This window comes from Parus major, chromosome 25LG2 (genome assembly GCF_001522545.3).
Source record: "Parus major isolate Abel chromosome 25LG2, Parus_major1.1, whole genome shotgun sequence".
Classification (NCBI taxonomy): Eukaryota; Metazoa; Chordata; class Aves; order Passeriformes; family Paridae; genus Parus; species Parus major.
In genome coordinates, this window is record NC_031794.1 from 627256 (window position 1) to 650932 (window position 23677).

The 23677-nt window shown below is 58.0% G+C and overlaps 4 protein-coding genes across 19 annotated transcripts in view; 2 read left to right on the forward strand and 2 right to left on the reverse strand.

Moving 5' to 3' along the window:
* The window catches only part of ARNT (aryl hydrocarbon receptor nuclear translocator), a 21273-nt gene extending 17085 nt beyond the window's left edge, over window positions 1–4188 (reverse strand). For 8 of the 14 annotated variants that reach the window (XM_015650253.3, XM_015650252.3, XM_015650248.3 and 5 more), the window contains exon 1: window positions 2171–2302. In XM_015650253.3, the coding sequence (XP_015505739.1) occupies window positions 2171–2195 (25 nt within the window). In that variant the 5' untranslated portion in view covers window positions 2196–2302. Of the gene's footprint in view, window positions 1–2170; window positions 2304–3999 lie in introns of those variants that run through there. The other 6 variants (XR_004500258.1, XM_033519795.1, XM_033519794.1 and 3 more) reach the window with 2 other exon arrangements.
* Window positions 3360–3629, forward strand: LOC117245526 (cortexin domain-containing 1-like). The gene has a single exon (XM_033519807.1). It carries the CDS (start codon window positions 3399–3401, stop codon window positions 3570–3572), a length of 174 nt encoding a protein of 57 aa, XP_033375698.1. The 5' UTR covers window positions 3360–3398; the 3' UTR covers window positions 3573–3629.
* On the forward strand, window positions 4078–17679 carry SETDB1 (SET domain bifurcated histone lysine methyltransferase 1). Of its 3 annotated transcripts, none has more exons than XM_015650241.3 (22): window positions 4078–4185; window positions 4427–4649; window positions 4888–5054; window positions 5369–5406; window positions 5522–5621; window positions 5929–6099; window positions 6383–6584; window positions 7467–7540; window positions 7814–8004; window positions 8327–8504; window positions 8952–9078; window positions 11202–11360; window positions 11531–12121; window positions 12501–12617; window positions 12907–13076; window positions 13959–14578; window positions 15020–15048; window positions 15134–15266; window positions 15786–15942; window positions 16247–16461; window positions 16811–16899; window positions 17373–17679. In XM_015650241.3, the coding sequence occupies exons 2-22, from the start codon at window positions 4438–4440 to the stop codon at window positions 17488–17490; spliced, it is 3858 nt and encodes a 1285-aa protein (XP_015505727.1). In that variant the 5' UTR covers window positions 4078–4185; window positions 4427–4437; the 3' UTR covers window positions 17491–17679. The 3 variants fall into 3 exon arrangements, with proteins under 3 accessions (XP_015505727.1, XP_015505728.1, XP_015505729.1); XM_015650242.2 differs by having other exon boundaries at window positions 8375–8504; XM_015650243.3 differs by lacking the exons at window positions 11202–11360; window positions 11531–12121; window positions 12501–12617; ... (6 more) ...; window positions 16811–16899; window positions 17373–17679 and adding an exon at window positions 9393–10409.
* Window positions 17680–18945: 1266 nt separating this feature from the next.
* On the reverse strand, window positions 18946–22750 carry CERS2 (ceramide synthase 2). Its single transcript, XM_015650255.3, has 11 exons — window positions 22729–22750; window positions 22470–22643; window positions 21655–21772; window positions 21444–21562; window positions 21215–21272; window positions 21084–21134; window positions 20789–20881; window positions 20505–20633; window positions 20321–20427; window positions 20072–20225; window positions 18946–19918 (listed from the first exon to the last, which is right to left on the reverse strand). Exons 2-11 carry the CDS (start codon window positions 22640–22642, stop codon window positions 19790–19792), a joined length of 1131 nt encoding a protein of 376 aa, XP_015505741.2. The 5' UTR covers window position 22643; window positions 22729–22750; the 3' UTR covers window positions 18946–19789.
* Between the last annotated feature and the right edge of the window lie 927 nt (window positions 22751–23677).

Genomic DNA, 23677 nt, shown 5'->3' on the forward strand with positions numbered 1-23677 from the left:
CACCGCTCCTGGAGGTGTCCAGCCAAGCGTTCCAAGAAATCCAGGTGGGTTTCCAACATCCTGGCTGGGCCTGTGTCCCAGCCCTTCCCAGAACCAATCCCTGCTTCCCTACACCATGAGTTGGATCTAATTAAGGCCAGAAGAGAGGAGCAGTAACCAAATGTAAATCCCAACCCCCCGCACTGCTCCAGGCTCCCAGCCCAACTCTCCTGGGAAAGGCTCTGCTGCAACCACTGGCATCCCAACAGGGAAAAAAGGCTCCAAAATAAAATTACAGCAAACATTCCCAGCTGTGAGTTACGAGAGGGGCTGCTGCAGCTTTTAAATACATTTTTATTGTATAAAACTGGTGCTTTTTTGCTGCAGAAGCTTTAGAAGGCGGTTATCTGCCAGGCTCATGTTTGGAGAATGAATCTCACAAGATTTGCTTTAAATTTACCCATTTGTGAGCTCCCAAAAAAGTCTGGAGCAGGTTTGGGAGCAGATAAACCAGCCTTAAAATGACTCTGCATTTCACTCACAACCATAAAGCTTTGATATTTCTGCTTTTGTGGCTTTTTATTTACAAAACATCTCAATTTCTGTGTCTGGGGTACATTAAATTGATTTTTTGAAGTAGGAGACTTTTAGCTTGTTTGAGTTTCCCATGCAATGCCAGCTCAGCACTTTAATCCCCATGGGAACCTTCTCCAAGAAGAAATATAGAAACTAAGAAAAGAATGTTTCTTCCATTGCTAAGGGGTTGAAATTAAGACATTCTGGGTATTTTGGGGCATTACCCAGCATTCACTGGAGGTCTGAAGTCTGCTTTTTAACATCAAGGAAAAGAAGACCCACATTATTTGTGAGAATTCTTCAGAATTTATTCTCCTTATAATCTCTGTGTTTACTGTTTGTGTATTTCCCTCCCTCTGTGTAAAAGGCTTGAGTGAATATTGGTCACTCTGCCCATGATTATAAATATTAAACACAGATGTTAAAAATTCTCTCTCTTTTCCTTCAGGATTTAAAACTTTCTTATTATGCAAAAAAACACAGAACCTTGAAGACTCCACTTCCACAAGTGCTTGGAAGTACAGTTTAAACACACAAGTATCTTCCTTCCTCCTAAACTGAATGCTCTGAGTCCCCAGTGCGTCTTCTCACCGTCAAAAGCCACAAAACCTCCCAAAAACATCAAAATAAAACCCCAGAATCCTTCAGCAGTGTCACTGAACACTCCTGGATAAACCTGAGTGTGTTGCATGACCCTCAAGCCACAAGAAAAGTCACAAAGCACAAGCTAAGACTAAAATCACAAACAGGCTCAAAATCTGATCTCAGCCACCACGTTGTAAATCCATTACGACTTCACAGATGCTGGGTTAATCTCGATACAAGCTCATTTCAGAGCAGTTTGGCCAGAAAATTGATAAAATCACACATTTGGGGCTTTTTTGGCAAGAACCAGGGCTCCCCAGCTTCCTGTGCACAGGGAGCTGTGGGCTCTGGGGACCAACCTGAGGGAACACTGTGCTGCAGGCCCTGCCCGCCCTCACACAGCCCAGAGGGACATCTCTGCAAAACCTTCAAACCAGGGCAGCAGTTTTTGCTGGGAATTAAGAAAACCTCCTCAAACACAGCTGAAAAAGGGGCTAAAACTGACAGAAGCCGTCGAGGAAAACAAATCCAAAGGAGTGATGATGGAAACCCAGCCCAGGGAGCCCAAATACAGGGCCCTCCACCCGCCTCGAGAGGCTCCTCACACCACCGGCTGTCCAGAGACACCCGGCCCAAGCACCCCAAACCCAGGTAACACAGCCCTGACTCCTCAAGGGTGTCCCCATCCCACTGTCCCGTTTTCCCCCCTCACAGAGCCCCCCCAGGGCAGCCCCTCAGGGCTCCTCACGCCCCTGTCAGCCCCTCCAGGGCCCCTTCAGCCCTCCAGGGACCCCTGAGGGTCCTTCTCAGAGCCCCACATGACGGCCCCCGCGCCTGAGGGTCTCTCTCAGCCTTCTATAGCCCCCTGAGAGCCCTTGGGGCCTCTCAGGCCCCCCTCAGCCCGCAGAGCCCCCCCTCAGCCCCCTTCACAGCCCCACACACCCCTCAGCCCCCCCATGCCCTCCCTGAACTCCCCCCGGCCCCTCAGGCCAATCCCCAGCCCTGGTCGTGCAGCCGCGGTCGGGCTCACCCGCGCTGGCGGCGGTGGCGGCCATGGCGGGGGTCCCGGGCCGCCCCCTCCTCGCTCCGCTCCGCCGAGCCAAGATGGCGGCGCAGGAAAACCTCCACCGGCCTCACAGGCACGGGGGCGGGGCCAGCTCCACACCGGCCTCCTATTGGTTCAAACGGGGGGCGCGGGGAGGGACACGGGGAGACGCGGCACTGCTATTGGTCCAAACGGAGGGCTGGGGGCGGAACAACGGGAGGGCACGGCCAGGGGACGGGGCGAACGCGGCGGTGTCCCGCCCCTACCGGGGATGAGGCGGGGCTTTGGGGGCGGGGCTTTTGGGGCGGGGCTTTTGGGGGAGGTGTTTATTACGTCACGCATCATTGGATTGGGATTGGAATAGGAATAGGAATAGGGATTGGAATTAGAATTGGGGTTCTAAAACCCAGGGAAGGAAGATTCGAATCCCGACTGGACATGTGATTTGGCTCAGAACTGGGATTTGGATTAGATCCCAGGATTGGGATTTGGGGTCACCAACAGGACCCTAAAACTCATCCTTTGCTGAAAAACCTCTGGAAAATCCCTACATTAACTACCAACTCATGGGGTGTCAAAGTTTCACTGTCTTCCCAAAGTGATCATTTTTTGTCTCAGAGTAGGAAAATAAAGAAATTCCTAGGAGATTTTTGGCATATTTTGGGTGTTCTGGGGTTTTCATGAGGCTGTCTTGCAAGATCCAATGGGCAGCTCAGTTCAATGTATTTTCCAAGAGTTTTTTCTGGTCTTTCCCAACATAAACAAAGAACTACCCTGAAATCCTCTCACAAGCAAGGCTTTTGGGGATAGATCTTCCTCAGCACTTCTCGAATCACCCCAAAGAGGACCCTTGAAGGGACCCAGAGCCTTCTCCTGATGGCAGAAGGGGGTGTGGGGTTGGAATTTAATCCTCTGGGTTGTGTCTGAAAGGTGATCCCCACATTCCTGCAGAATTCATGAAGGCCTGGAGCCAGCCGGGCTGGGACAGAGACCCAGGGAGGTAAGGAAGGAGCAGAGGGGACCCAAGGCCACATATTCCCTTTTTTATGCGTGTTTTTGACCCCTCAGCCTCACAAATCCGCCTGGTTCTGGCCCTCAAGGACGTCACTGGGAGTGGAGCGCTCGGGGGACACACGCTGGAGGATTCCTGGAGCCAGGAGGAGACACCTGAGCGGTCCCTGGAGCTGGGAAGGAGACACCTGAGGCTCCCTGTATGGAGACCCCCACAGGGCTGCCCGCCCTGGATGTGGACAAAGCCGTGGCCACGGCCTTCGTGGTGCTGCTGGGGCTCTTCCTCCTCGCCATGACCGTGCGCTGTGCCCGGCTCGTGGTGGATCCCTACAGCGCCATTCCCACCTCCACCTGGGAGGAGGAACCCATCAACTGACCCCCAAAACCCCCCGGGTCCCCCAGACCCCTCAGGGAGCCCCACCAGAGCCCCCAGCACCACCGCGGCCCCGGAGCCCCAGCACCCTCCCCGCTCCGCGGGTCCCCCCTTCCTCCCGGACCCCCATTTCACCCCCCTGCTCCCCGCCAACCCCCATCGCCCACGGTGCTGCAAACCCCTCCGGGCCGGCGGTTAAAGGACCGCTCTGGGCCGGGCCGGGCCTGGCCGCTCCGCAACGGCCCCAACGGCCCCGGACACTGCAGGGGCCGCCTCAGGAACCGACCGCGCCTTTTCCCGCTGCGCGCGTCCCGGCTTTTGCAAGTACGCGGGCGGCAGCCTCCCGCCCGCTCCCGGGGACAGCGGGCGATTCCCGATCCCCGGTTCCAGAGGAGTTTATTCCCGGTTCCAGAGGAATTAATTTACTCACGAATTTCGGGGCCTGCTGTCCCCGGGCCCGCCGTCAGGGGGCAGCAGCGCGGGAGGCGCGCGCAGGGAAGTGACGTCACGCGGCGTCCGGGAAGGCGCGCCAGGCTGTGCTCCGGTTCTGCTCCGGTTCTGCTCCGGTTCCCCGGGACCGGCGGCGCTGAGTGAGGGGCGAGACCGGGGCTGAGGGGTAAGGGAGCCTGTGAGGGTGTGTGAGCGGGTGGGCGGGACGGACCGGGCTGGGAGAGGATCAGGGCCACCCGGTGTGGGGTACTGAGGAGACCTGGCGGGCTCTGAGGGGACCGGGGCGGCTGTGAGGGGACATTGGGGCAGGGGACGATGAGGGGAAGGTGCGAAAGGGTGGGGGAGCTCCCACGATCTCCCTCCCTTCCTCACCTCCCCTGCCTTCCCCTCACCTGTTGTACTCTCAGGTGTGGCAGAGATGGATTCCCAGGACATCAACGAGCTGCAGCAGGAGGTGATGGACGAGCTGGGAATCTCCATGGAGGAGCTGCAGGAAATCATCGACAAAGAAGTGGAGAATTCCGAGTGGGTGAGGCAGCGGAAACAGCAGCTGGAGGAGCTGGAGCAGTGCATGAGGCACAAGGAGGAGGAGGTGGCCCACGTTGACCAGCTCATTGACGATGCCATGAGGTGCGTGGGCCTGCAGCGAGCCCAGATTCCGAGGAGCGGGGTGTGGGGGGCTGTTCCCGTTCCCTTCAGGGCAGACCCACGGTGTGGGTGGTTAATGAGGGACAGTTAATGAGGGACAACTTTCCCCCCAAGGCTTTAGACCCTTCCTGTGGGCACTTCCCTCAGCTGGCTGTGCTCAGGGGTAGTTCCTCGCTATCCCTGCGGAATTCGGGAGGCACAGCTGGTTTCCCTCCCCCAGGGCCATCGACAAGTGTGAGACACTGGCAAAGGAGCTGTACTCCATGATGGGCCTGCAGTACCGGGAGAGCAGCTCGGAGGACGAGGCTCCGGCAGCCACGGAAGTGATTGAGATCCCCGACGAGGAGGATGACGATGTCATGAGTGTGGACTCAGGCTGGAAGCGCAGTTCAGTGTCCCCAGCAGTTCCAGGGGAGGGCTTGGGACAGGGGAATGCTCTTAGCTCATGGGGAACATCTGCCACATCCTGTTGGTGTTCAGAATTCCTGAGGTCCCACGCTGGGATTTCACCCTTTTCCCGCCTGCCTCACTGTTGTCGCCACGTTAGGAACGGTGGCTGAGGAAAGCCTTGTTTGGGTGGATTTCCCGGCAGGGATTTGCGATGGATGCTCTTCCCCGTTTCCTCTTCTTTCTGTGATTTAATTAGGAAGGATTTTTTCCATAAAAAAGGTTTTAAACCACTGTTTTCTCTTTACTCGCAGGCAGCAGCAGTCCCAGAATCTCCAGGGATCAGAGTCTGGTGAGTGGAGAGGCCCTGACTGGAGTTGTTTCCTCACTGTGTTTCCTGAGGCACAAGGTTGTGTTGGGGGCAAAAAACCAAAAGTTTCTCCGTGTTTCCCTTTTCTTTCCTCCAGCTGCGGGAAGCAATGGTTGCCATGAGGAAATCTGCCCGGGATGTTGCGAAATTCATGGATGCTGTAAACAAGAAAACAAACTTGCAGGAAGCACAGAAAGGTGAGGGAGTTCTAGGGTCTGTGTGCCCTGGGCCTTTGCTTCCCAAAATGGGAAAACAAGGATCCGCTTTTCCTGCAGGAAATCTCCGTTCGTATTTATTGATCCCAGATTGCTCTTTTAATTTGGGGTGTATCGATTCTGAATTCCTGTTTTTTTCCAAGCTGTTTCCAGTCAGTAAAAAGGAGGCATTTGGGCTGCCTGAGGGGAAGGAAAGCAGTTGTTGTTATTTCAGAGTTGTGCTTCCAGTTGTGTGCCGGGATGGGAGCTTTGTGTTTAGAGCTGACTTTCTGCCGTTGTTCCTTGGTAGATGCACAACCTCCTCAGGAATCTCCTGGCCCTGCCCAGCCCATCACTGTCCCTGCAGCCCCTGACAATGATCTCAACACTGATGGGGACCTCAAAGTGGGCATGAGGATTTTGGGGAAAAAGAGAACCAAGACTTGGCACAAGGGGACGTTGATTGCCATCCAGACGGTCGGTACGTGCCCTGCACGGGGCTCTCCCGAGATCTTGGGTGGGAAACCTGGATGAAAAGGTGTCAGAGCACCTGGTGTCACCTGGAAGGGATTGTGGGAACAACACTCTTCCACAGCTTCACTATCCAGATTAAGTACTGAAAGGCTTTTAAGTGAATTCTGAGTTGATTCTGGATAAACAATCTCCGAGTGACCCAGAGCGTTGGAATTCTGGTGTGAAATCCCACGGCTTTTGTTTATTTTCCCCTTCATTTATCTTCTGTTTGCCTTAAAATGTCTTTCCAGGTGCTGGCAAGAAATATAAAGTGAAATTTGATAATAAAGGGAAGAGTTTGCTGTCGGGCAACCACATTGCCTACGATTACCACCCGTCTGCCGAGAGGCACCACGTGGGCAGGAGGGTGGTGGCCAGGTACAAGGATGGCAACCAGATGTGGCTCTACGCTGGGATCGTGGCTGAGACCCCCAACGTCAAGAATAAAAACAGGTATTCCTCATTCCCCATGGTCACATGCCCTCATCTCTGGGTTTTTTTGCTTTAGGCCAAAAAGAAAAAGGGTTTGTTTGAATATCCTTCAGGTGCTGAATTGTGCCTTCCCCACAAATGCAATTCTGACTTTCTTCATCTTTCTTATCTCTGAAACTCAGGGTGGAGCTTCCAGCCTTGCTCGTGGCCCTGAGTCAGGAATTAGATCTGCTAATTTATTCAAATGATCACCCAGATGTTGGGTCTGGGCTCCTTGAGGCACGAAGCAGTGGGAGGAAATAGGAGCCCTGGGAAGGCAGAGTGGCAGTGGTGTTGCCAAAGCTCTTCAGGAGGAGAAGGAGCAGGTTTGGAGCAGCTTTTTTGGGAATAAAGGGCCAAGGCTGCTCTGATCTATTAGAACAAAGGCTTGTGGTCTTCCTGAAGAGATTGATAAAGGACTTAATCTCCCTGGATCTGATACAAATTGTGCTGGATTTTATCTGATCCATGTTAATAAGTGAAAGCGAGCTGAATTTGATATTCAAATTGCAACTTTTCTCCTGGTTGTGATGCTGATCCCTTCTCCTGCAGCTTTTGTACAGCTCCAGGGCCTGGAGTTAATTTCTCAGAGGCACTAAGTGGGTGCCTTATCCATCTTCCCTTTAGAAACCAGGAGTGATTAAACATTATCTCCGTTTCCTGGGGCACAGAGGAGATTCGGAAAGGGAAAGGGAATTGTGCTGTTTGTGCAGCCATGGGGAGCGCAGGGCGCGTTTGCAGCTCTTCCTTCTGTCCTCATCCAGGACTGGGACGTCTCCAGGAGGAGCAGGAGAGGTTCTCCCCTTCCACGGCGTGGAGCTGTGCTCTCTCCAGCTCCATTCCTAATTGCCCTTTGTTCTGCAGGTTCCTGATCTTCTTTGACGACGGCTACGCGTCCTACGTGAAGGAGTGGGAGCTGTACCCGGTCTGCCGGCCACGTGAGTGATCCCTGTCCCTCCTGGCCTGCACAGCTTCCGGGTCTTGGGTCCAAAAACAGGCATGTGCCCTTTGGTGCTGAGCCTGAAGACTTCTGAAATCCTGGTTTATTGCCAGGGAGGGTCCAGGATGCTCCAGCACCGACATTGCGGCCCTCGGGAGCACCCCTGGGCTGACCGTAGTAAAAATGCACTTGGGGTATCCTAAAAAAAATCATAAAAGAAATTTAATGTTTTCTCTATTTTGTTCTATTCCCTTTCTCCCTTTCCAAACAGTGAAAAAAGCCTGGGAGGACATTGAGGATGTTTCCTGTCGGGATTTCATTGAGGAGTACATCACTGCCTACCCCAACCGGCCCATGGTACTGCTGAAGAATGGGCAGCTGATCAAAACCGAGTGGGAAGGAACCTGGTGGAAATCCAGAGTGGAAGAAGTGGATGGAAGTCTGGTGAAAATCCTTTTCCTGGTAGGAATTTCCCTTCTCCCATTAGGATTAAATTCGAGGCTGGGGATGTGATCAGCTCTCTTTTGCTTGCTAATCATGGAAATACTGAGGTTGGAAGAGTCTCTGAAGGCCCTGAACCAGGTGCCCACATCCACAGGGGTTTTGGACAATTCCAGGGCTGGTGGCTCCACCACTGCCCTGCTCAGCCTGCCAGGGCATCAACACCCAGGAGGAAACCTTCCCTGAGAGCCGAGCAGAGACTCCAACATAAATAACCGCGTGTTTCTGCTGTCTGTCAGTACTCATTGTTGTCTCCTTGTGCTCTCTTTGTGTCCCCCCTCAGGAAGCTCTTCCCATGGGAACTGTGAGCGTTTCCTTCTCCTTCCCGCAGGAGGACAAACGTTGTGAGTGGATTTACCGAGGTTCCACACGCCTCGAGCCCATGTTCAGCATGAAAACTTCCACGGCTTCCACCCAGGAAAAGAAGCAAAGTGGGCAAACCAGGACTCGTCCCAATGTTGGTTGGTGGCATCCTTTGGTCTCATTTAGGTCCTGGGATTTAACTGGAGGGTGGTTTGGGTTTGGTGGGATTCTTAGCAGAACTCCTGGAGATTTCAGGTCTTGGTTTTTTTCTTTCTTCTGGCAGATTTCATATTTCCAGCAAGTCTTTTCCCCTGGCACAGGACATTGAGATTCCCAGGGCTTTTCTTTGGCATAGGAGATTTAGGTTTCCAGTGGGAGTTTTCTCCTGGAGTAATGCCACAAAACCAAGCTGGACTTGGGTGAAGTGAGCAGAATTTTTGGGGGAGTTGCTGTGCCCCGAGTTTGGTGATGACCCGCGTTAATCCCAAATCCCTCTTTTGGTTCCTTCCAGGCACAAGTCAGCGTTCTGGGGCCCCTACAGCCAGCTTGGGATAACACCAGGGGATTTCCCTGTTGACTGTTTGGTTTCTCAACTTCCCCACCAGGTGCTGTGAGGAGCAAGGGCCCTGTGGTCCAGTACACCCAGGATTTAGCAGGAGCTGGTCCCCAGTACAGGGCTCCGGAGCAGCCGCCAGCTGCACGTGCCGCGTCTCCTCAGCCTGCAGAGATGGAGTAAGTACCACTCACTTCCAGCACCTTCCACCTCTTCGCTTCTCCCCAGCGCTCAGCTCTCTCAGGCACCGCCTTTTTTTGTGCAGAGGAATCCTCAGGTGCAGGTTTCCTCCATGGCTTTAGTCGTGATTTTGGGGGAGAACTCTTTCCTAAAGCTGCTGGATGAATAACTGGGGGCGGGAGCTGAGAGCCAACACTCCCTGAGCCAAGCATTCCTCCAGAGGGCTAAAGCTGCTTCGCACTTGCCTTTCCAAATTAGACCTTGGCTCCTTCTCTTCCCAAAATCTGAATTGCTCCCTCGTGTCACGATCCAGGCACTGGCCCCCGGCTGCCTCGTGTCCCTCCAGTCGGTCTGACCTGCTCGCTGACCTCGCTGGGAGCTCGGGATCAGTGGTCGGTCCCGGTGGGCACGGAGCAATCCACGGCCAAGCCGCTGCCAGGGGCCCGAGGGGGACGCTCCCGGAGCCGCAGGCTGGAGGAGGCCTGGAGGAAGGAGGAGCTCGGCTTGGTGATGAAGGGAGCGTGTTGGAGGACACCAGGGAACCTGGGAATGTGCTCGGCGACTTTTTAGGGGAGGGAGGGGCCGTCCCAGTTCATTTTTGCCAGCACTGTGGATTTCCCATCCGGATTTACGGCCGCCTGGCCCCGTGCCAGCACGTCTTCTGCTGTGACTGTGCCCTGCTGCTGGGGCACGAGGGAGGCAGGACGTGTCCCAGGTGTGAGCAGCCTGTGCAGGAGGTCAACCTTTACTCCCCACAGGCTCTCCAGGTGTAGCAGCAGCTCAAACCCCACCTGCCCCAGCCGGGGCTCCTCTCCAAGCAGCAGTGCAATATTACCCAATTTAGCCCTGGAAATGCTCCCCCTGTGCTGGTCTGACCAGGATCTGGGAGCGGAAGCCACAAGAACATCACCTTTTCCATAATGCCAGAGAGATCCTGGATGCTGGAGGAGGTGCTGGGATGCTGGGCTGGGCCCCCAGCCCTGCAGGTCCCCCCTGGGCAGGGAAGAGCTGGGCTGGCCCTGGGACACCCCGGCGCCATGGGCACTGTCACAGCACGAAGATGACCAAGCTGGAGCCACAGCCCCATCTGTCATCACCGAATCCTTTCCCATTCAGGCCTTGCAGTGCTTACAAGGAATTTTTTCCCTCTCTCCACAGAGGGCTTGGCTTTAGGATGTGGTTTTTGTGCAGCTGCTTCCCTGTCCTTACATCCAAACTGCCCTGGGGCAGGAGGCAGCGCAGGCCTGGCTGTGTCCGTGCTGGTCCCAGGGATTCTGCGGGGTTCAAACACTTGGAATTCACATTATTAAAACTAAGAACAGTCTCCTCACTCTGGTGTTTTGTTTCCTCTGGGGAAAGCCTGGGTCTCTTCCCCCTCTTTCGAGTTTTTCTTGGTGTTGTCACCACTTCTGACTGGTCTCTTCTTGCTCTTTTTGAGATGTGTTTGGACACTTTGCTTTCAGGCAGCTGTTGGCAGAAGCCCTCATCCCTTCCTGCCCTCTTTGCTCCTCCCTTTCTCCCCAGTAACTTCACTGTTTTTCCTCTTCAGCGGCTGCTTTGGGGTGGTTTTCTGGTTTTTTGATGTGAATGGGTTGAACACCTCCTGGAATGGTTTGGAAGCCTGCAGTTGATTGAAAACCCCTGAAATGGGTTGAAAACCTGTTTTTTTGAGCCCCTCCTAGCTCTTTGATCAGGGATGTTATTACATCCCCTTGCACAACCTTATCTTGTTCCTTAGTCCTTGCAAGAGAGTCCTCTGGATTTGTTCCTCCCACTCAGGCCGGGTTGAGCCTCTGGGAACTCTGGTTTCTGCTAATCCAGGGGTTTCTTCATGGCCTGGTGTGTCCAGCTTTGTGGGATTTTAGGGCCTTGGGCATGATTGTTACCCTTGCCTCACTTCAGGATCAGGAGTCACCCGGAGCCGCAGCTGGGTTCTGAAATTCGGAGTGGCTGTGGGATTGCTGTAGCAGAAATAGCCAGAAATGGGCTGATTTTCACACTTATTCGGAAAAAAGCCACCGCTGGGATTCTCCTGGTTTCTGAATTCCGTAGGGCAGTGTTGTTTTGATTCCCACCAGTTGCTTTTCCGTGTTCCAAATCAGTTTCTTCTTCCCTCCTGCAGATGCTCCGACACCCAGCTGGCCCAGGGCAGAAAGCAGGTGGCCAAGAAAAGCACTTCCTTCCGTCCTGGCTCCGTGGGCTCCGGGCACTCGTCCCCGTCCTCCCCCGTCCTCGGGGACAGCCCGGCAGCCGGGAGAGCCCTCCCGGCCCCGCAGCACCGGTGAGCAGAGCTCTGGTGGGGACACGTGTGGGGCCTGTGTGTGCTGCTGGCTTTCTGCTGGGGGTTCAGCAGCTCAAATTGTGCAGTGCTGGAATCACTGAGGCAGGAAAAAAACGGTGCCCGTCCCCCTGCACGGCTCTTCCTTAGCCCCGTCCCTTCTGTCCCCGCAGCGTCCCCAGCAGCGGCCCCTCCCAGCCGTTCCACGGCATGACGGACCGCGTTCCCAGCGAGCCGTCCTACCGGGCCCCGCTGGAGAAGCTCTTCTACCTGCCCCACGTGTGCAGCTACAGCTGCCTGTCGCGGGTGCGGCCCATGCGCAGCGACCAGTACCGCAGCCGCAACCCGCTGCTCATCCCGCTGCTCTACGACTTCCGCCGCATGACGGCGCGGCGCCGCGTCAACCGCAAGATGGGCTTCCACGTGCTGTACAAAACACCCTGCGGGCTCTGCCTGCGCTCCATGCACGAGATCGAGCGCTACCTCTTCGAGACGGACTGCGACTTCCTGTTCCTGGAGATGTTCTGCCTGGATCCCTACGTGCTGGTGGATCGCAAGTTCCAGCCCTACAAGCCCTACTACTACATCGCCGACATCACCAAGGGCAAGGAGGACGTGCCCCTGTCCTGCGTCAACGAGATCGACAACACGCCGCCGCCGCAGGTGGCCTACAGCAAGGAGAGGATCCCCGGGAAAGGGGTCTACATCAACACCAGCTGGGAATTCCTCGTGGGCTGTGACTGCAAGGACGGCTGCAGAGACAAGTAGGTGACTGCCCTGGGAAAGGGGACGGCCCTGGGGCTGTGTGAGGAGCCCAGGGAACACCCCAAGGTGGAGCTGATCTGGGATTTAAACCCATGCGGGTCAGTCTGCTGCAGGTTTCATGGTTTGGGTTGGAAGGAACATTAAAGATCACCTTGTCCCAACTCCTGCTGTGGGCAGGGACACCTTCTACTGTCCCACGTTGCGCCAAGCCCCGTCCAGCCTGGCCTTGGACACTCCCAGGGATGAGAAATCCACAAGTTCTCTTGGTTTGATTCCACAAATCCTTTGTGCCCATCTCTGCCGAAAGACGCGATTTCTTCTCCTGTCTCCAGACTGCTGTGAGAAGTGTAACTCGTGGGTTTTCCTGTGTCTCTGCAGATCCAGGTGTGCCTGTCACCAGCTGACCATCCAGGCCAGCGGCTGCACCCCCGGGGGGCAAATCAACCCCAACTCGGGCTACCAGCACAAGCGGCTGGAGGAGTGTCTCCCGACAGGGTGAGCAGAGCCCTCACAGCCCCAGATCCACTGAGAGGGAATTGATCCGGGTATCCCAGTGCAGATCTGACCTCTGCCCTTGGTTCTGCTGCCAGCTGTGGGATGGTTTGGGTTGGAAGGGGCCTTGAAGATGATCCAGAGCATGGGCAGAGGCACCATCCATCAGACAGGGCTGCTCAGGGATGCCAGGGTCCTCTGGGGTCTCTGTGCTTAACCCCAGCACCACCAGCAGCCAGACTTTGGGATGTTTCTTTATCCTGGAACTTGTCACCCTTCTCCTTTCTTCCAGCGTTTACGAGTGCAACAAGAGGTGCAAGTGCAACGTGAACATGTGCACCAACCGCCTGGTCCAGCACGGCCTCCAGGTGCGGCTGCAGCTCTTCAAGACCCAGAACAAAGGCTGGGGCATTCGCTGCCTCGACGACATCGCCAAGGGCTCCTTTGTCTGCATCTACGCAGGTGGGAGCTCACCTCGCACATGGAAACCTCTTCTGTGCAGAGAGGGGAAGCCAGAGACAGGAGTGGAGCTGGGGAAGGGGTTGGGGCACAGGGAGAAGTCCTGAGGAAGCGAGGGGAGCTCATCCCGGAGAAAAGGAGGCTCAGGAGGGACCTTTTGGCTCTCTTCATCCCCCTGGGGAGGTTAAAGTTGGACATTCAGGAAGATTTCTTCCTGGGAAGGGCGGTCAGGCTCTGGCACAGGCTGCCCAGGGAGGTGGTAGAGTCACTGTCCCTGCGAGTGCTCAAAAGCACGTGGAGGTGGCACCTGGGGCCATGGCTCAGTGGTGGAATGGCTGTGCTGGGGGAACAGCTGGACTCTGTCCCCGCCTCAGTGATTCTGTGGTTCCAGAGAAGCAGAAGGGGTGTGAAGCTCTTGCCCTGCCTGTTCTGGGGACGGCAGGGTGAGAGCTGAGCCTGTGAACTTGCGCAACGCTGGCACGAGACGCTGCAGAACCCTCGAGGTGGCAGTGCCAGTGTCACAAGACGTCCCCCGGGCTGTCCTTGAGGTGACCCAACCCCAGCCCTGCTTCCCCCGCGCTGCGATCCCACGAGAGGCAGAGGCTGTGCCGGGGCTGCGCTGGCCCTGGAACGGAGCCCAGCCACCGGCACTGCCAGAGCTCTGCTGGAGCTGCTCTGTAGAGATTTCTGGGCTGAAAATCTTGGTTTTAGCTCCACCACAAGCTTCAGGCTTTTGTTGCATCAAGAAACGGGGTGCTGCTGTCCTTTCCCAGCCCAGCTTTGCAATACCGTGGTGTCGTCCCTGTTTTCTCCTCCGTGAGCTTTGGAGAGGATGAAATCAAATGTCATCCCAGGAAACTCACCCTTTGTTTTCTGTCCCCCCAGGGAAAATCCTCACAGACGACTTTGCTGACAAAGAGGGGCTGGAGATGGGTGACGAGTACTTTGCCAACCTGGACCACATTGAGAGCGTGGAGAACTTCAAGGAGGGCTACGAGAGCGACGCCAAGTGCTCCTCGGACAACAGCGGCGTGGACCTGAAGGACGACGACGACGACGAGAACACGGGCTCGGAGGAGCTGGAGGAATCCAACGAGGACAGCTCCGACGACAACTTCTGCAAGGACGAGAACTTCAGCACGAGCTCGGTGCTGCGCAGCTACGCCACGCGCCGGCAGACGCGCGGCCAGCGCGACCACGGCCTCTCCGAGACGGCCTCCAAGGACTCGGGGCTCGCCCGGCCCCTCGGCCACGATGAGCCCGCCACGGCCCCCCCCTGCAAGCTGCCCGTGTCTGAGGAGACCTCCAAGAACAAGGTGGCCTCGTGGCTGAGCTCCAACAGCATGGCCGAGAGCTTCCAGGACAGCGACAGCGCCTCGTCCCTGAGGATGGGCGAAGGGGGAGAAGCCAAGGCCGTGAAAATGGAGATCTCTGTGGAGAGGGAGAAGGGCTGTGCTCCCACACCGGGAGAGCTGAACGGAGAGGCAAAGGCAGCCAAGAAGGAGGTGAGGGAGAGATGAGGGAATGGGGGAGTTTAAGGCAGGGATGTGCTCCTGCTCCAGTGGTTTTTCTCCCCATCCAGGGGAACGTGGGGCTGTGCTCAGCTCCCCTCCCTTCTCTGCTGGGACAGGGAGGTGCTTTCCCCTCCCAGGGAGGGAGTTTGTGGCACAAGGGGCTACAGAAGTCGCTCGATGTGAGCAGAGCTGAACATCCTCCTGCCCGGGGACCTGAGGGACGTGGAGGTGGTCCCTGTGCACCCCCTGCTCCAGGGAGAGCCCCCCAGGGAGGGGCCTGTCCGTTCTGGGTGTCACTGGGTGTCACACTGAGCGTGGGGACAGGCAGCATCTCTCTCCTGGGCTGGCATTTTGGGGAACAATTCCATGGAAAGGCTGGAGGAGGGAGAGATTCCAATCTTCTGCAATCTTCTGTGCTTCTCCCCTCCGCAGGAACCTGAAGAACCAACCAAAATTCCTGGGTAAGATTCCTTAACTCGTGTTTTCCTGTCCTGTGGACAACTTCCCTGGAAATCCAGGCGTGACGTGCTCTTGTCCCGACCCCAGGCTGAGCAGCCTGGGCAGGAGGTACGGCTACAACCCCTGTCCCCCGAAGCTGGAGGGGATCCGCAGGCCGGTGAGCGGGACGCTGCTGCTGCAGAGCCGCCGGCGATCCCTGGCCCTGCCAGCCCCCTCAGAGGTGAGTGGGCTGCGAGGGGCCTCCCCAAACGCTTCCACAGCCACCTGGAGCCTTCTTTGGGCTTCTTTGGGGGCGTTTTCTGCCTTTGGTTCCCAGGTGAGCGCAGGGTTTGTGGTTGTAGCTGTGGTTTCCTGGAGGGCAGTTGATTTCCTTTGGATTTTGGGGGTTTTTCGTGGACCTGAAGCATCGAGAAAAGGAGAGTGTGGAATTTGGGTTGGATTTGGCACCTTGGTTTGCACACCCAGCACCCATTGTTTGGCAGAGCCATCTGGGGAAAGCCAGCCCGGGGAGCAATCCTTGTTTTTGGGGGTCTTCTCCCTTCCTTTTGAGCACCCAATGCTCCAGGATCTCAAGGAGAACTCAGCAGCCCCCAGAACCCCAACACTGACGTGTGGGCTGTGGCACCCAGAGGGGGATCCCCTTCTGGGGGTTCCTGGGGCAGAGGGGTGAGCTGGAGGAGAGCTCGGTGTTCCTGGGGAGGGGAGCTGGGATGCTCTGCAGGAGCTGTTCTGTCCCTAGGACGTGCTGACGCTCTCCAGCAGCACCGACAGCGAAGGGGAGCACAGGGCAGGGCAGGCCCCGGGCACCGCCAACGACAGCGACGACATCCAGACCATTTCCTCAGGATCCGAGGAGGAGGAAGGGGAGGACAAGAAAAATCCATCGTCTGGGTCAGGTGAGCAGGGAGACGAGGGCTGAGGCTGAGAAGGTTTGTTTGGAAGGCACCAGAGCAGCTGCTCCTGCTGTGTCCCACAGCTGAGGTTGGAACCTTCCCCACGAGTTTGGCAAGATAAAGCTGCAAAATCCGCTCCTCAGCAGCAGATATTTAACAGGGAGGTTTGCAGTGGGCCTGCAGGCTGGGCTGGGGCGATTCCAGGGGCCGTCCTGGAGCTCTGAGGGGTTTGTCAGCTCTGAGTGCAGCAGCAGGGACAGGGACAGCACTGCCCGGTTCCTCTGCTGAAGGCCCCGTCTCGTGGCAGGTCCTGTGAAGAGACAGGTGGCTGTGAAATCCACCCGAGGCTTCGCCCTCAAGTCCACCCACGGCATCGCCATCAAATCCACGCCGCTGGCGGCGGCCGACAAGGGCGAGAGCGCGGGGCCCGTGCGCCGCAGCACGCGGCAGTTCTACGACGGGGAGGAGAACTGCTACATCATCGACGCCAAGCTCGAGGGCAACCTGGGCCGCTACCTCAACGTGAGTGAGGCACAGGGACACCTCGGGGCTGCCCGGGGGCTGCTCCTCCCCGGGACTGGCTGAGAACAGAGGTTGATGCAGGTTCAGAGGATGATGCGCCTTCCCCAGAGGAGCAGCAGCTGCTGGGGCTGGGGCAGCAGGAGCAGCGCCCTCAGTCCTTCCAGAGCCCGTTACCTTTAGAGTGTGGATCTTGTGACTCAGCCCGGGCGTGCAGCCTGTTCCAGCAGGATTCCGCTGGATGTGGCGGCACACCAGGAATGCTGCTTGTTTATAAAGGCCGTGCTCGCTGCTGGCAGCTCGGCCTCCCTGCCCGGGCAGCAGCTCAGGCTCGTCCCTCTTGCTGTTACAGCACAGCTGCACCCCAAACCTCTTCGTGCAGAACGTCTTCGTGGACACCCACGACCTTCGCTTCCCCTGGGTCGCCTTCTTCGCCAGCAAGTGAGTCCTGGAGAGCTGGGGAGGGCTGGGGATTCCTGGGCTTTGGTGGGACCTGGCTCCATGGCCAGGGCTGGCTGTTCCCTGCTCCTGGAAACCCCATTCCCAGTTTCCCATCATTCCTGTGCAGGGAAAACCTTGGTGCTGGTGAAATCCTCTCATGCTGGAGATCCTGCTGTCATTTCCAGCAGTTTCAGACCTTCCCACAGGGCAGAGCGAGGCATGCAGCAGCCAATCTCCCTTCTTGTTTCAGTCCCAAATCTTTGAGTCGTGGTGAATCCCTGCCATGTTCCTCTCTGCTCCTCCAGGAATCCTCACGGGAATGATTTACCAGGGAACTTTGTCCCTTCCTCCCTGGCTGTCCCAGCCTCATCCTGGAGCACCCACGTGGAAGGGAGTCTCCCTTTTATCACCCAGTTTCTCCTCTTTCCTGGCACAGTCTCCTCACCCATCCTGTCTGGTTCTTTCCTTGCCAGGCGGATCCGAGCCGGCACGGAGCTGACCTGGGATTACAACTACGAGGTCGGCAGCGTGGAGGGCAAGGAGCTGCTGTGCTGCTGCGGGGCCATCGACTGCCGGGGCCGGCTGCTCTGAGCGCCCCGCCCGCTCCCAGCGCGTCCCGCTCCTCCAGAGGTGCTCGCTTGCCCTCAGCGAGGGTAAAGTTCCTTCTCAAGAGGTTCCCAGCTCTGCCACTCACCTGGAAAATCACAGATGGCCACGGAGCAGGACCGGACTCGGGCTGTGCTGGGCGGGGATTCCCAGCCCCTGGGCTTCTCCCACCTTGGGCTCCCTCAAGGAAGGAGCTTTTCCTGCTCTGCTCCAGTTTTCCACCAAATTTAAGGCACAAAGTAATTTTTTCTGGCAGCAAGCACTTCTCCAGTATTCCCAGCAAGTGCTTTCTAATTGGCACAGAGGCCTTGAAAGTAGGAGGGAGGATGGTGGAAAGAACCCCTGGAAGAACTGGACCAATTGGGATTTATAGAATTCAAGTGAAAAAAGACAAAAAGTAAGTACCTGTCTTCACCTGTGAGCTGTTGTAAAGAATCTTTTAGTTACTAAAAAGCAGTAAAAGTGTCTTTTTCTATCAAAACAACCTACCCTGATCTTGAGACAGAGCCCTGGAAAAGAAGGTTTGAACCACTGCCACCATCCTTGTTTCTGTGGGGTTTGCAGGAAAAATGCCAGAGGTGGATGGGCCCAGGCAAAGGGATAAGGAGCTCCCACATTTTCACCTTTCCTTCACCTTTCCTCCAAACAAACACTCCTTAAACCCTCCAGCTGGGAAAATTGCAGAGGAACAGGTTGGGATTTTCTTGAGGAAGCAGATTTGGTGCCTCTGCCCATCCTCAGCCCTCCCAGGACGTCACTGGGAGCCCCTGAGCTCCTGCAGAGCTGGGACAGCCCCGCTGGACACGGATCCACACGGATCCAGACGGATCCAGACGGATCCAGACGGGAAATCAGCGGGGCCTGGAGCCCCACGGTGCTAAACGTGGGGCTTGGGGTTGGTGTTGGTTTGGGGGAAGGAGGGAAGGCACTGGGGCACATCCAGAAGTTGAAAAAGCCACCCTGAGAATGGATGGAAGGAAAAGGTGAAGTTGTTGAGCCGGGGATCAAACCTGACCTGAGCGAGATGGGAGAGCCCAGCCTGGGGCCGGTGGATCAGTTCCACCATCCCAGCCCCGTAACCAACCCAGCCCTGCACAAGGGAGCCTTGTTGGATTCCTTCCTGCTAAATAACCTTGTTTTTCCTTTGTAAAATAAAACCTTTCTGGGGCCTCTGGAGCTCCAGTTCCATCCCGAGTGTCCACCTGAATGGAGGCTTTGTCATCCCAGCGGGGCCGCGGCTCCTCAGAGAACCCAAACCCACGCTCCAGCCTGGGCTTCAAGACTTGGAGAACTTTAAGGAGAAAACAGAAATATATAAAAAACATCAAAATCCTCAACACTGCCCATTTTTAGCTCTGCCTAAAGGATCTATGCCAAACCCATCTAATGCCTCCACCCCAGGGCCGTTGTGCCACTCACAGAATGTGCCCAAATCCTGTATTTTTTTTACCCAAGTTTATTAGTTTTTTTAACTTTTAATATATTTAACCTTTTATTTATTTTTTTTTTTTTTAAAAAACGAGAACAACAAAACACATTTTGGTCTGGCATTGGTTAATGGTCCTTTTTCCCCCCCACCCCTCCGTGCTGGGAGGTCTCGCAGCATCCCGAGGGATGCAGGAGACAGAGCCAAGCCCGGCTCCTTCTGTCTTCCAAATAAATAGAAAGAAAAAAAAAGAAAAAATAAGGAAAAATCAGTTGGAAATTTGTCCTGTTACAGCTGGGAGAGGCCAGAGAGGGAGAAACTCAAAATCCATTTACCGAAATGAGAGGATTAAACTCTGTGAGACAAGGAGTGACTCAGCCCCAGAGCTTCCTTCCCCCAAGTACTTCCATAGTGCCATCCCATCATCCAGGCACTGAACACCCAGGGATCCCCGCTCCTCCCTCCCGCTTGGGTGGAGCAGGGGTTGAGCCGGACACAGCTCAGAGAAAGGGGCTTTTCCCCTCCCCCGGTGAAGGAATGGTTGGGAAATCAGGAATAACACAGAGCCCGGCGAGGGGCTGGGGCCGAGCTCTTTGGCCAGAGCAACCCGAGGGGCTGCGGGGTGGGCAGGAGCCGCCCCGGTGGGACGGGAGCCCTCCCGGCGGGGTCCCCGCCAGCCCCGGGAACCGCAGTGGATTAAGGCAGCAGGTGAGAGGTGGAAGGGCACCAGCGGTGAGAGTGAGGCAGAGCTGCGGCCCCGCTCCGGAGGGGCCCGGCAGGCGCTCCGGGGTCCCGGTGTGGAGCGGCCGGAGGGGCCGGGCCGGTGGCACGAGGTGGCAGCTCTCGGGTCCGGGGCACTCAGTCGGTTTTGCGGTGGTTGTTGTTGAGGACAGGGTGGCCATTGGAGAGGGGCCCGTTCTTGGCCACCTCCTCCTCCTCCTCGGAGTTGTCCGTCTCCTCGCGGTCGCTCCGCTCATCCTCCACCACCTGCGGGCAGAGGGGGCTCAGTCAGCCGCCCCCCATCTTCCTGCCGTGCCTCAGTTTCCCCATTGCAACCACAGTCGGGATTCAGGATCTGGGGGTCTCCCCCTGCCGAGCCCCATCCTCCGTCCGCCCCCGTGGGCCCAGCTCCCCTCTGACCTTTCCAGTTATGAACTTCTGGGCCATGCGGATGATGAGGTAGGCCCAGAAGACGTGCAGCGACTGCAGCACCACCATCATGAAGTTGAAGAAGTAGTAGCCGAAGAAGGCGGGGTAGAGATCCAGCGGATAGAACACGGTGCAGTGCATGATCCTGCCGGGAAAAGCCGCTCCAGTCACGGGGCAGAAGCAGCACCCCACCCCCCCGAGACCCCCCAAACCCTGCCTCGGTTTCCCCCCGGAGCTCACCAGAAGGGCAGGATGACCAGGCGGGTGATGATGAAGACGGCTGCGAAGACGATGAAGATGTTGTTGCAGGTGTTTCTCCAGCCGGCGTAGTTGAACATCTTGGCAGACTGGGGGGGCAGCGGGGGTGGGTGAGCCGGGCGGGGGGCGCGGGACGCGGTGACAGAGGGGACGGGGACACACCAACCTCCAGCAGGTAATCCGAGGAGTCGTGCAGGGCCATGATGAGCGTCCCTGCACGGACGTAGTTGGCGAACCAGGAGAAGCTGATGAGGATGATGGTGGCCACGTGGTGGATGATTTGCTCTTTGAAATCCTGTGCCCAAAGCAAGGGGAGCCCAGCGCCGGGGGGTTACGGCAGCCCGGACCCCACCCACAGCCCCCGTGCCCCCACATCCTCCCACCACCACCAGCGTCAGGAAAACCCTGCCAAGGTGTCCCAGCGACCCCCACCCCTCCCAGAGCCCCCACCTTGCGCTTGACGTCGGAGGCGATGCTGAAGAGCAGGGACCAGTAGAAGGAGAGCTCGATCATGTAGTACCAGTACTGGGAGGGCAGCACGCTCTGGGGACAAGGGACAGGTTGGGGGGCGTCCTCTGTGCCCCCACAGGGGTTTGGTCCCCTTATCTGGGCACCATCCGGGTGTCCTGGGGACCCCCAAACCTCCAGGGGGGCCAAGAGACCCTCCTGCACCCCCAGTTGCCTCTGCTGATCCTGGTGCCCAGGAGAAGCCGCGGGCTGGCAGCCAGGACGGGTCGGTGCTCACCTGGATGGGATATCCCTTCCACACCTCCCGGAGGTCGTAGAACCAGGGTTTCTGCGGGATGGGGAGGGGGAGACAGAGCAGTCAGAGGGGCTGGGGGGGCCAGGGGAGCACAGGAGGGGGGCAATACTCACATCCACTATGACAGCCATGCCAGCAATGAAAGCAATAAGGTAAAAGGTGAATCTCCAACTGGAAAAAGGAAGCAGACGGTCCTCAGACGGGCACCGGGGAGCAGGAGGGAAGAGGACGGACCCACCGGCCCTGGATCCCGCGTCTCCCACCCTCCCAGGCAGCTCCCGGCCAAGCTGAGGCTCCCAGAGCCCCCCGGGGTGGAGGGACAGGCAGGAAGGGGGGTCTCACCTGGCCTCCCGGAACTTCTTCAGCAGGCTGGGCCGGTCCTGGTTGCGGCGGCGGCGGAACCAGCGCTCGACCTGGCGCACGGTGCAGCCGCTCTTCTTGGAGAGCATCTCCACGTCGGCCTGAGGACACCAGGACAGCCCCCCTGTGTCACACAGCCCTGCCTCTGCCACCCCCACCCCCCAGGCACCTCTGGGGACCCCCCAGGCCCCACCTGCTTAGGGTGTTTGCTGGTGGCAGCATAAAACTTCTCCAGCACCGCATTGGGGGTGGCTTTTAACCGGACCTTCTCCTTGACATTCAGGAGCCCGGCCAGGGGGGTGGCCACGTACCTGGGGAAGGAGTTGGGGACATAAATGTCCCCATTTCTGTCACCTGGATGATTTGGCCCCATCAAAGCCACCCAGGGATCCACAACCACTCAATGCCTCGGTCTCCCCATCCTGCTGCACCTTCCCCAGGGTGGGGGGATGTCCCTTATGTGTCCCTCTGCACCCCTCTGTGCAGGCCCTACACCCCCGAACGCCCCCGTCCAGCCCCGTGTGCCCCCCAGAGCCCCCCAGAGCCCCATCTCTGCCCCATAGACCCCACTCGCGCCTGTCTCCGCCTGGCGGCCGCGCCGCGCCACTGCACCCCACGGAGGGGACCCCAAACCGTGACCCCAAATGCCCCCGGGTCCCCCAAACCCGCGTGTGCCACAGGGGAGCCCCCCAACGCCCTCTGTCACGGGCTGTCCCCACCCTGCTGAAGGGCAGTCCCCCCTTCTCCTGCCACCCCAACAATGCCGGGTCTGTTCCCATTGTTTGCCCAACAAATCGCTCCCTAAACGCCCGGTGAGAGCGGGGGATGCACAAAGCCGTGTTTGTGTGGGGCAGGGGGAGCACGTGCGTTTGGGGAGGGGGGATCAGGACCCCCAGCCAGGCTGAACCAAGGGTGCCACATCCCAGGGCTCGGCCACAGCCCCCAGGGCACGGGGAGAGCCAGAGCAGGGGCTCAGGATCCATCCCCACCCCCAGGGAAGGGACTCACGTCTCAAAGAGGTGCCGGACAACGAGGAAGAGGAAGGCCAAGGGGAGGGTGATGTACAGGTCAGAGGCTTTGGCATAGACTCGCCCATCCCGGTCCTCCAGGTCAGCCCAGGTGAGGTTTGCCGGGAGCCAGAGCCGTTCCCACCAAAAATAGTTGTACAAGGTCTGAAACATGCTGGGGGCAGGGAAAGGGGGAGAAGTGAGGGGGACATCTCTGAGGAGACGGCTGATCCCCCCCGGCCTGTCTCCCGCTGCACCACCTCGGCTCCCGGGGAGGCCCCGGTGAAATCCCCGGCTCGGGCTCCGGGCTCGGGCACCGAGGGACTTTGCCCCTGCAGCCCAGAGGTCGCAGGGTGATCATTAACAGGGACCAGGCAGCTCGGAGAGGGAAGAGCCGGGACTCCGCTCCGGGACGGAACCCCGGCTCTGCAGCGCAGGAGGAGCAGGAGGAGCCCCCGACGCTGTTTTCCCTCCCGAGAGCCGTGCGCGCATCCCGCGGCCGATCCAAACCCAGTTCCCGGTGGGAAAAGGAGGCACGGAGCCCACCGGCACCCTGCCGAGGCCCAGCGCAGCAGCAGCGCGGGATTAGGGATTTACCGGCGGCACAATGAGCACCTTTGTGCCTTAAAAAGGCTCCGGCCGGGGGGAGCGGGGGAGCCGCCCCTCGCCGCGGGGTCAGCGCATCCCGGCTCCCCGTCGCTCCCGCTTTTGGGGAACCCCGCGGGGTCGGGACGGGATCCCAGCCCCGGGAAGCGAATCCCCAGCGCGGCGCGGGGATCGTGGCGAGGCTCGGGGCGGCTCCGCTCCGCCGGGGGAGGAAGAGGAACCACCGTGGCCGGTTTCGCAAGGGCAGGCGGGAGGGAGGTGCCGCAATTCCCGACTCCCGGGGCTGTGCCGCGGGCAGGTAACGGGAGGGGAGCGTGGGAGGACGGGGTGAGGCCCCGGTCAGGGCCGGCAGCTCCTCCTGCCCCGGAGCACCGGCAGCACAGCGCGATGTCCCGGCACCGGGGACACCGGCGGAGGAGGGGGCACCGACAGGCCGGACCCCTCCCCTAGAGCTGATTCTAGGAGCGATCCTGCTGGAAACGGACGAAATCCCGACGTTTTTAGGAAGTCGCGGACAGAGAAACGGGACCGGGAGGGAGCCGGGCCCGGGGGTTTCGGGTCTGGGGGCAGCGGCCCCGGCGGGGCCCGAGGCCGCTCCGAGCC